Source organism: Poecilia formosa, unplaced genomic scaffold (genome assembly GCF_000485575.1).
Source record: "Poecilia formosa unplaced genomic scaffold, Poecilia_formosa-5.1.2 Scaffold581, whole genome shotgun sequence".
Lineage (NCBI taxonomy): Eukaryota > Metazoa > Chordata > Actinopteri > Cyprinodontiformes > Poeciliidae > Poecilia > Poecilia formosa.
This window is the reverse complement of record NW_006800520.1, coordinates 224,498-236,021: the sequence shown is the minus strand read 5'-3', so window position 1 is coordinate 236,021 and position 11,524 is coordinate 224,498. Positions and strand designations below refer to the sequence as shown.

Sequence of the window (11,524 nt, the reverse complement as noted above, 5' to 3'; positions counted from 1 at the left end):
GTGTCAGATAAACAGAAATTAAAGAAAAGTTAAAATCTGAATCGTACAGAAATGATTTTTCAGGTTATTTCTGCAGATAAGGATCCGACCCGCTGCCAGTCAGAGCCCTGCAATTAAAACATAAGTTAAGTTGTGTTTCATTAAGCAAATGGTATAATTATTTGGTAAATGAAACGCAGCTGGTGAGGATGAAGCCTGAGAAACTTTTCATGTTGGTTAGCTTCTTGCTTTAGCGTTCACTGCAAAAACACAAAATCTGACCAACTATTTCTGTCCAGTTTCTACTGAAAATATTGTGAAATAAGATGAAACTAACTGAAGCAGAGGTGGAGAGTAACTTTTACTTTAGACACTTTCTGGACAAAATCTACGTTCAGGAGTATTTTCACTCCGCTGTATCTTTTGTAAACTCAAACTGTCTCATTGAAAAACGTGAATTTTTATTTCAGTTAAATTTATTTTCCTACTCGCTGTTTGTGTGATTACTGGGCTAACAGACGTTAGCTGCTGGGCTTCTCCTCGGCATTTCTTCCTCTCTTAGTTTTATTTACTCTGTGAACAATGCAGCGCCGCGTGTAGCCATGGTAACCGGCTCTATTTTGGGTGGCGCTAACAGGCCGGATCAAGTCGTCGGTCCCAGGAATAACCTCCAGGTCCGGTGGCAGAACGGAGCGGTCGGAGGCAGGATGTCCTTCTAGGGCCGCCGTAGAGAACCGGCCGGTCTGAGCCGCTGCTATTCTTAGAGCTGCCGGGCCGCGGCGTCCGTCGCGCTCGCCGGCGTAAATCAGAGCCCGGCGGCGGCGAGCCGACACGCTGAGAAACACTCAGGTGAACCCGGAGTTGTTCCTGCCAGTCTGGGGTCACGGCTGACATTTTACTGTACATTTAGACATTTTCTCAGGATGTTTCAAAAAAAGAATCAAGGTCTGTTTCTGGTTCTTCATTCAAACAAGTTCAATTTATTAGAGAATATTTCAGCAACACAAACAGCTTTACACAGTAACCAGTTATGAAACGAGCAATAGACATCAGATGAACATACTGATCAATATTTAATTCATTATTAATCAAAGCAGCTCCAACCAGCTGGGTATTAAGTCTGGATTTAAAGGAACTCAGTGTTTCGGCTGTTTTTCAGTTTTCTGGGCGTTTGCTCCAGATCTGTGTATCATAGAAGCTGAAAGCTTCATTTTGTGAAGACGCTGCTGCAGGAATCGATTTCTGTGCTCTGAGACTTTAGTCCTCTGGTCCTGAAATGCTCTGCAGCTGCCAGAAGGACCACTGTGGGACCAAAGGGTCAGGTCAGAGGTCAGCCTGATCTCTGGTTTACAGCAGGAAGTTGTGCTGACTCTAGATCTATAGCTCTAGATTGTTTCTCGTTAGGTAAAAACATAATAAATTCTTGTTTCTCTGGAGAGAAAATGAAAACTTTCTGAACTTCTGCTTGGACCTTTGACCTCTTCCACCCAGCGGAGCCATGAAAGCTAAACACGCTACATGCTAACAGTCAAAACGAAGTGTTAGCGTTCATCGTCTTCACTTTCAGCTGAGATAATTATTCTCCTTTAATCGACTTGTTTAATAGTTACAAAATAAAGTTCAGTTTCTTTAATTCAAAACTACATTTTGAACAATTAATTCTGGGAGTTTTGTTGTTGCTCAGGACCAAATGAAATTCTTGCTGCCTTCAATTTATTTATTCATGTAAATGTTTCAGGTCATGAAATAAATTTAATAAATTCAGTGAACATAAAGTGTTCAGTAAAACCCACGTATGTTTATCTAGTTCAAACAGCAGATAAACCTCAGTACGGAAACTGTTTCAGCAGAACATTGAGGCTCATCTCCACTCTTTGGGTTACAGCCAATCAGTGGCAAGGAAAATAAGTCCTGCTCCTGGATTGGCTATTCTGCAAACACCAGCCAATAGCATTTCAGCTCCCAAAGATTAATTTACTTTTGAATATTTTAGATGAGCTCTATTAAAATCCACAAATAAGCAAACTGAATAATTAGGAGTGAAATGATTTACGGAAACAATCAGAGTCTGGCTGTAAACATAAACTACATAAATGAAAAATACATTTTATAAATCATGATCAAAATTCAGTTTGAACTTTCTATTTAGTCGGGGTGTATTTCTGACACTAGAGTTAAAATAAAAAAGGAAAAACAGAATAAATGTATATTTGATCACAGCTCTGTTTCTGCTAACAGCAGAAAATGATCCTGGCAGAATAATATAATATAAAGTGTTTTTATGATCAAATCCGTCTCAAAAACTCGTTACCGGATGATAAATTGACTCAGAAGTTCTGATAAACAATAATATTATTAGGATTCATTATCCTGTATTACAAGAACAGATTCTTAAAGATGAATACATTTAAACCAGGGGTCACCAACTCCAGTCCTCCAGGGCTACCATCCTGCAACGTTTACATTCACCTCTGCTCCAAAATGTCTGAATCCCTCACCAGCATTCATTCCTCTCTGCAATAGGCTGGAAAGGAGCAGCTTAGTTGGTCCAGGTGTGTTTGAGCAGAGATGCATCTAAAAGCTCCAGGATGGTAACTGGAGGACTGGAGTCGGTGACCCCTGGTCTAAATACTAGTGAACATTTAATATTGGAACTGGAAGACATTTTGAATGTCCAAAACAAAACAGAAACAACAAATGAAATGAATTATAAAGTTTCTGGAAACAAGATTATAACTATAAACCATGTAAATTAGTGATTTTGTTTTAATTTATTGACTGATGACCTTGCGTTGACCTCTGAGCAGCAGTGGCTCAGTTTCCTGCTGAGTCTCACATAAAGAGACGGCGACCTGCTGGAGGTCATTTCTTTTTTTCTGCTCATCGTTGTGAAGCAACAGGACTGACTCGGCAAAACGAGGCTCCGCTCTCCGTGACTCGGCAAAACGAGGCTCCGCTCTCAGTGACTCGGCAAAACGAGGCTCCGCTCTCAGTGACTCGGCAAAACGAGGCTCCGCTCTCAGTGACTCGGCAAAACGAGGCTCCGCTCTCAGTGACTCGGCAAAACGAAAACGAGAAGCCGACTGGAAGCGACCGGTTCTGATTCCGTTTAGGAAGCGTTTAGTTGTTTCCTCCGGGGGATTTTAACCGTTACTCCGGCAGACGCTTCTGCTCCCTGTTATGGAAATTTCATTCATCAAAGAATGAGAATCTGTTTCAATAATAAGAGAAAGATTAATCTTTGTCTTTAAGTTTTTTTATTCAAGGGTAAAAGTGAAGACCCGTCTCACTGAAGGCCGTCAGGAGAAGAGCCTTGAACACACGCATCACATCAAAGTCTGATCTGATCTCTGATGCCCGATGGACCACAAGACAACCCTGACCCCCTCCTCATGAGCCGTCCCTCAGCTCTTGGAGGGGATGATTTATGGCAGGAAAGGGAGGCCATAAGGATTTCAGGAGAAACTTCTACCTCTTTGTCAGTTAGTCATGTTGCAGGTCAAAGCAGGGTGCAAACTACATTCCACATGTTGGTCCTTTTAATTTCCAGGTTAAGCGTTTTACCCAAGATGTCTTCAGGTCTCTTCTGCCATCACAGCTGCAGAAACATCTCAACATTATCTGGAAACTTCTTTAATGGAAAAACACATCTTGCACAAATACAAAAGCACAGCAGATATAATCCTTAAATAAATGGTAAAAAGTATCATCAGTTCCATCAAAGATGAAATGAGGCTAAAAACTACATTTTCTATTACATCTCACAGCTTGTGTAACTCTGACGTGGCGTTTTGGAGGAACCGTGACGCCGAGAGTGACTCGCAGCAGCTTGCTGTGTGTGTGTGATCCTGTCTAAACTGCTCTTCCCTCCCTGTGTTCAGATGGAGGCAGTGGGACAGAGCGCGTCCGGCCCGCCGCCTCTCAGGCAGGTCAGAGACTCGTGGAGAATCGCTGTAAGTTCAGCTTCTTAACTCAAATTAAAAATCCTCCAGGCAGAAGAAGAAGCTGCTTTCCCCCGATTGTGTAACACTTGACACACATGTTGAACTAACAGAGAAAAATCGATTCAGGGAACGTTGGCAGAGCACCGACCCAAAGAACCCGGCAGATAAAACCCGTTTCAGGCCAAAGGTTCACATGCAGGCTGTTTAAATCATGCACTTTAAAATGTTTGACTCCATTTTTAGATTTTCACAGACCTGCTTCTTTTGAAACAATTACTTTGATTGTTTCAAATCATTTTGATCACTTTCTTCTAGAAACCTTAAAATCCAGATTTGAAAGTTTCCAGCTGGTCAGACTTTAGTATTTGTGACCCTTTAAAGGAGATCTGTTACGAAAAATTCATATTTTTCACATTTTTGTTCCATTTGAGTCTCAACAGAACAAATGCTTAAAGTAATATCCAGATGTTTTTGTGCAATAAGTTCATGATTGTTGGTTCTGGAAAAACGGCTACTTTAAAAAAAAAACTGCGCTGTTGCCTAGCAACCCCAGCTGTTCTCCAGTGTTTGGTCAGCTGGTTGTTATGCTCTGTACAACGGCTGCTGGAACAAATAAGAGTTTAGTTGTTGACTTGCTGCATTGTGATTGGTTGTGCAGGAGGCTCCACTAATGCTTTTCAAGATGTACGGATATGTAATTGTTCGCCTCTTTGCAGAGACAGAGACCCTGAAACAGCTCAGACTGAAACCTGATTATCTGAGAATCATTTAGAGTAAAGAATAGGATGAACAGGTTTTGATTAGGCCATATGCTGCTGTTTTAACTTTACTGCATTAATATAACTGTAATATTATTTATAGAGACTTTAATTTATACAAATAAATAATAAAACAAGAAAAGATAAAAATATTTAAGCAGCTTGATTTTATTGCACATAATTTTTAACAGCATTTTAAGTTGGTCTACAGTTTCTTTCATATCAGTTAAAGGTTAGCATGTGAGGGAATTTAAAATAAAAACATGCTCTCCTTCTACCCTCCGTGGTTTGTCTGCTGAAGGTGACAGAAGGTGGGACCTTCAGAAAAGATTAAACTAAATCATAAAAAAGCAACATAAACTGAACTTTGGGTTCAGTTTAGTTCTGAACCCAAAGTTTAAACGTTTTTTTCCGCTTTTTCATCTGGTTTATCTGCGTTGCTGTAATCGTTGCTTGGTTTGGATGTTTGCATGTGAATGAACGAAACGAGCTTTGAGTTGTTGCTGCTGTTGACGCTGCAGCTTCACTTTGGCATGGCGGAGTTAGAAAAGCTGCTGCATCGTTCGGCTCTCTGCTTTCAACACGTTTCAGTTCTGAGGTTTGCATCCCAGATTCCAGCTGTTCAACACGAACTACTAACTCTGCACACGGTTTTTGTTTTCAAGGGTCCCAAAAGGTCGGCGGCTAAGAAGGAGTCAAAGGACAAGAGGGAGAGCAACGAGGAGAGCAAGGAGAACCTGAAGGCCAAATCTGACGACTCGGGAGAGGAGAAGAACGGAGACGACGACCCGCAGAAAAACGGGCCGAAGAAAAAAGGTGAAAGACTTGAAATACTCGACTCAAAACCAAAAACGACTTTGTGAAGATGTTAGCAGAAGCTAACATCTTCACAAAGTGGATCGATTCTCGCGCTCGGAGAAAAAAAATCCATAAGAAGCTAAAACCCAAAGAACACAAACCTAGCTGAAGTATGGTGGTGGCAGCATCATGCTGTGGGGGTGTGTGGTGCCCTTTATAAATTAGATGACATCATGAGGAACGAACACGATGTCGACGTGAACCAGGAAGTTAAATTTGTTCTTCCAGATGAACAAAAACAAAGTTCTTCAGATTAATCCCCTTTTTTGCTTTTTAAGATCCAATTTCTGGAATGAACTCTTTGGGTTTCCGTAGTTCAGAGTGATGTCATTGCAGCAAGAGCCACCATCTTGTTTGACCAGTTGGTTTTCCATTTATTAGGCCCAGAAACTGATTGTTTTTGTTTACAATACTAGGAGAATAAAGCAGACATTTTATGAGAACCATAGAAATCATGGTTTAACACAAACATCACTTTATTATTGGCAGGTTTTGAAATGTTTGAACATGAACTGAATCTGTTTGGACAGAATCACATGAACTGAACTGATCATGTCTGAATTCTCACAATTAAACGATAATTTTCTTATTTTCTTATTTTTCAAATCATCCTCTGTGAGTTAGACAACAGTCTAACTCACAGAGGATGATTTGAAAATATTTCCTGTCATTTATTTCTTTTACTGAAAAGAAAGTGAGAAAAACTTTTGATTTCAAATCAGATTTGGTTTGAAAAACTCAGATCTTATTTAGAAGCTCTAGTAAAGAGCTGGATCCACTTAAACCAGTTCTGCCAGAAACTACTGAGAATCTTTAGGAAGAAAACTGAAAAACATTTAAGAAAAATTAAAATGCAATTTTACCAAACTTCTGTTATTCTGACGTTCTGTAAATAACGTCAGATCAAACCAGGAAAAGTTTGAGCTCAAATGAACATTTTCTCTTTTCTGCGCCGTCCTTTTTCTTCTGTTTTCCATCTTTTTAATTCAACTTCTAGCAGCTCTCTGCTGCGCCCTGCTGGCCAGCTGAGGTACTGCAGCAGCATTCTGCATTTGAGTTTTTCCTGAAATCTGATCCAGAAACTGATTCTCCTCTTCAGAGAATCCGTTCTGAGTTTTTCAGAGTTTAGGATATTGGAAAGAAAAGTGTTGTAAACCTGAACTTGAACCTTAAATGATAAGTTCTTGATTGAGACTGAAGCAATTAATCAATCAATTATTGAAAAAACTGTCATCTAATTTTGTAATTAATAGCTAACTGGAGTTTAAAGAAAAAAGATCACAGGATGATGAAACACTGGGAGCAGGAAGTCAGATCAAACTGTTTAAATATGAACATCTTTTATCTTAAATAAAACCCTTTTTCTGTAAATCTGCTCCATCCAGATCTCCTCTGTAGTTTTAGCTTCACCTGGTTCAAGTTCTGTAAGATAAATCTATTATTAGTCACCTTTTATTAATTGGTTAATTGAAAACATGATCATCTGTCGTCTGTATTGATGTTCAGATTCTTGTTTGGCTCCAGACTGAAAGGTTGTTTAATAAAATATTTCTCATAATAATAAATGAATGGAATATTTATTATTGACATATTCCTAATATTGTATAAAAAGGCTTGAATGGATGAAAGTTCTGCAGGATGTGATTTGTCACTTGTTGATTAATCGTCTCATTAATTGCTAACTCCATGTTTCCCCCAACAGGAAACAAGCAGAAGTGGCTTCCTCTGATGATCGACGTGAAGCCTGAAGGGCCGCGCGAACGCTCGGCATCCCGCAACAACAGCCGGCAGAACGAGCAGCCGCGGCTGGCGCCCAACGCCCGGAACGACCTCAGAGGTCAGCCGGACCGCTTGGCCGGCTCTGATGACCAGGAGAGGTCAAAGGTCACCACTGATGCGGTTGGTTTGCGTTTGTCCGGCAGATTGGCACAGTCAGAAGTACGAGCGGGAGTGGCGCGACGACCACGACGAGGTTTCCAGCGTGAAGAGCGAGGGGGCGCCGTTCCGCGGAGGGTTCAGAGGTCGCGGGCGTGGCAGAGGAAGGGGGCGGGGCCGAGGCCGAGGCGGCGGCAGAGGTACAAACACACAGCGACTGGATACACAAAATCACATTATTCAGTTTTATACTTTAGTTTGAGTCTCTGCTGCTTCCAAACATGAAAACCATTCAGACGTTTTTCTCCATAAGTTTGTTTTAAACCTGCTGACAACTTTAAAACTCCTGCAGTCTGATTTGACCTGCTGTGGGACCAAGAATCTAAATGACCATAAATAATCAGGATGTATCTGAATGTATCCAGGTTGGAGTTTAATCAGCCAAACTTCAGGAGGTTTCATCACATCAGCAGATTTTACCAGAGTTTAGCTTGATGGCTGTATGTAAACTTATGAGCCTTTTTTACTCGTTTTGTTTATTTGGGACAGAAAGTACAGAAAAAGAACATGAGATCTAATCGTGTGTCACCATAAACAATAAATAATTAAAATGAGCTCAAATATTTCCCTTTCAATCGTTACAGAAATATCTTTAAAAAGTTGGAAAAACTAAACACCAGCTGGCCGCTAACTTTATTTTTATGAACTAATGTGTTAAATGCTCCTGGTTTTTTGTTTTTGGCTGCAGAGAATTAATTATTTTGAATATTTAAGATGCTTCCAGATCCAGGATTAAATGTTTTTCAAGCTTTTTTTTTTTATCTTTTAGAGGCTGTGCGTCAATTATTTTATCATTATTAGTTGAAAATGGTTTTAAAACAGAAGTATTATCATGTATTGCAATAATTTCTGGAACTAAATTTCTGTGCTGCACATCACTTCCTGTTCAGACCAGTGGAAATAAGCCCCGCCCCCTGTCTCCGCAGGTCACCATGACTACCACTACGGCTACAAGGCGTTCGACGGGAAAGACGTGCCGTACGGCCAGAAGTTCAGCAACTCGGTCACATATTACTACGACAACCTGAGCAGCAGCGAGCTGTACGCCGCCGACCAGGAGCTGCTCAAGGACTACATCAAGAGGCAGATGTAAGCACACGACTGATAACGATTAATGATGATTGTTAAAGATTAATGATGATTAAAGATTAATGATGATGAGGATTAATGATGATTATTAAGGATTAATGATGATTATTAAGGATTAATGATGATTATTAATTGTTATTAAGGATTAATGGTGACTAATGATTAATTATAACTAATGGTTGGTGATGCGGCTGTGGAGCGGAGGAGCTCTTCATGTTTCGCCTCTGAATGATTTTAGTGGAGAAAGAAAATTTCAAAAACTCTTTAAATGATTCAGTTTCATTTAAACATTAAAGGTTTATTTTTTGTATTAAATTCTTCAAAATATTTCAAACTGAACAGTTTGGTAATAAAATTCAATCTGATGTTTGATTAAAGTCCCAAATTCAGTAAAAATCTACTTACAGTTGAAACCTGATATGTCTTTCGCTGTCTGAAGTTAAATCAGATCAAATTTCTCTCATTTTAAATTATTTAGCTGGCAAAATTATTTCTATTTACTAAATTATTTTGTGTTTACACCATGTTCCAAATTATTATGCAAATTGGATTAAAGTATCATAAAGGTAAACATTTTTTGTTGTGCTATTAAATTCATAGACGGCATTGTGTCTCAGGGTCTTTGAATCACTATAACTAAAGGCATAATGAGGAAGGTTACTGTTAGAGAGCAGCTGCTAACGCCCTCACAAAGCAGCAAACGTTATCTGAAGCTGCTGGTGGAACCTCCAGAGGCTTGGTGAGCAGGAACCGACTGACCCGAATCGGTGGCAGTGGGCCCAGCCGAACATGAAGATTCATTTTCAGACAGACTTGTTCACTGATGACTGCTGTGCAACCCTGGATGGTCCAGATGGACGCAGTAGTGGACCGTGTTGGGACGGCCTCCACGTCCCAACACGACTGTGATGTCAGCAAGGAGGTGGTGGAGTCATGCTGTGGGCCAGAGAGAGCTGGTCGGCCCCTCTAGGGCCCCTGAAGGTGCAAGGAATACCTCTGTGTCATTGGCTGCTATGGGCATAAAACTCATGGTGCGGACACCATCCTCCTCTGACCTCTGACCTACTGAGAACCTCTGGAGTTTCCTCCAGCAGAAGATCTGAGGGTTCAGACCAAGATGCAGTTCAGGTCAATCAGCGGCTCTGGAAGGTTTTCTGACATCCTGCAGAGAAATTAAAGCAGAAACGATCCACAAACTCACAAGTTCAGTGGAAGCAGGAATCGATCAGCTGATGTAAAGAAGGTCCTACGTTAACGTGCAGCTGTCTGTTAGGGTGTTTTACTTTGAAATGGCTTTGATTTCACTACCTGTGACCACTTAATGCTGAACTTTCAGAGAATGACCGTTTGCACTTTATAATCCATAAAATGGTTAGAAAATCTGCTGTGCATAATAATTGGGAACAGTTTGAGTTTTTTATTTGTGAAAGAAATACTGTTCTCTTTGGAGGTTTGTTCAGTAAAATTAGATTTATACTTTAATAGTTCATGACTTGACCATCATTTGCATCGACCATTAAGGAAAATCTGAGAAAATATCAGTTGCATAATAATTTGGGACACGGTGTAGAAATTAATTTGATCAGGAAGGTTATTTTAATTTAATGAATATTTATTATTCCTAATAACTCAATGACTTATTGATCATCTTATTTCTTACATTAAAGAAAGTTTTTGTATTTTTTCTCAGGCCAGTCGGGTTTTCATGATGATACACGTTTCAAACCAAAACATTTAATTTTATTTTAGATTTTAGCTTCTTTCTGCTGATGGATTTTATTAGCAGTAATAATTAATGTTAGTTAAAACGGACTAATTTATATTGTTTTTATCTCCAAAGTGTGAAGCTGGAAAAGTTTGAAAACTTAAAATTTTCCGTGCGAAAAGTGAAAGAACTCTGCAAAATGCACGCAGTCCTGTAAAAATATGCTTATTAATTTTATTATTGATTATTTGATGGAGTGACGAGTCGACCTGAAACAACCAGATGATCCTCAAACTGTCCCATAAAAACCTGAACGTCTCTAAAATATTTACTCCGTTAACATTTTTTAGTTTATTCATCCCAGACCATTAATAAAATATAAATCATGAGAATATCATCAGAGTGATGCTGATGCAGGAAGGATTTCTGGTAGCAGTCAGTGCTGCAGCGTATCTTAAGAAGCTTCTGACTGAAGACTAGCTGAATGACAGAGTAACATTTCCTCCTCTTTAAATCCACATTTTATTTATAGTTTTTATATTTATTCTACATTTGATGTGAACTGAAGTCGGGTTTCTTGCCGTTTTGTGTAAAAATGGTTCTGCAGAAACGCTTTAAACACTCAGGCTGGTGGATCTCAGAATCAGGTCTTTAAAAGCTGAAACGTTGGACCTACAGGTCCAGTTTGAGTCAAAATGGAGATCAAACATCAAACCGACCAAATGGATCATAAGGAAACGGCTGATTATTGTGATTCAGGTTGATTCTGATCCAGATGTGTTGGTGAAGCTGAGAGCAGATCAACGTTTTGTCTCCTGCAGAGAATATTACTTCAGCCTGGAAAACCTGCAGCGGGACTTCTTCCTGCGCAGGAAGATGGACGCCGACGGCTTCCTTCCTGTCGGACTCATCGCCGGCTTCCACAGAGTTCAGGCGCTCACCACCGACGTGGCGCTCATCCTGGAGGTCAGACTCATGTTCACACCACAAAACGGACTCATTAGTCTGAGAGCAGCCCAAAACCAAACATTTCTGCTGATTAAAACAGTGAAATTAATGCGTTTATGACGTAAAATCATTAATACGAGTGAGTTCAGGTTCAGGGGCCTCATGCATAAAGCGTACACACAAAAAAGGTGCAGCGCCATCTTTTACGCTGAAGTCGGCATGTATAAAAATTAACTTTGCGTCAAGGTTTGCGTAAATATACACACATTTTTCACTGGTGTGACAATGTGCAGCAGCCATGCAAACTT

General features: G+C 40.0%; 1 protein-coding gene across 4 annotated transcripts in view; it reads left to right on the top strand.

Moving 5' to 3' along the window:
* Positions 1-11,524, top strand: part of larp1 (La ribonucleoprotein 1, translational regulator) — a 40,774-nt gene that overhangs the window by 16,785 nt on the left and 12,465 nt on the right. For 2 of the 4 annotated variants that reach the window (XM_007541022.2, XM_007541021.2), the window contains exons 4-9: positions 3,861-3,932; positions 5,347-5,497; positions 7,242-7,376; positions 7,462-7,614; positions 8,401-8,563; positions 11,090-11,234. In XM_007541022.2, the coding sequence (XP_007541084.1) occupies positions 3,861-3,932; positions 5,347-5,497; positions 7,242-7,376; positions 7,462-7,614; positions 8,401-8,563; positions 11,090-11,234 (819 nt within the window). The remainder of the gene's footprint in view (positions 1-3,860; positions 3,933-5,346; positions 5,498-7,241; positions 7,377-7,461; positions 7,615-8,400; positions 8,564-11,089; positions 11,235-11,524) is intronic. The other 2 variants (XM_016665416.1, XM_016665415.1) reach the window with 1 other exon arrangement.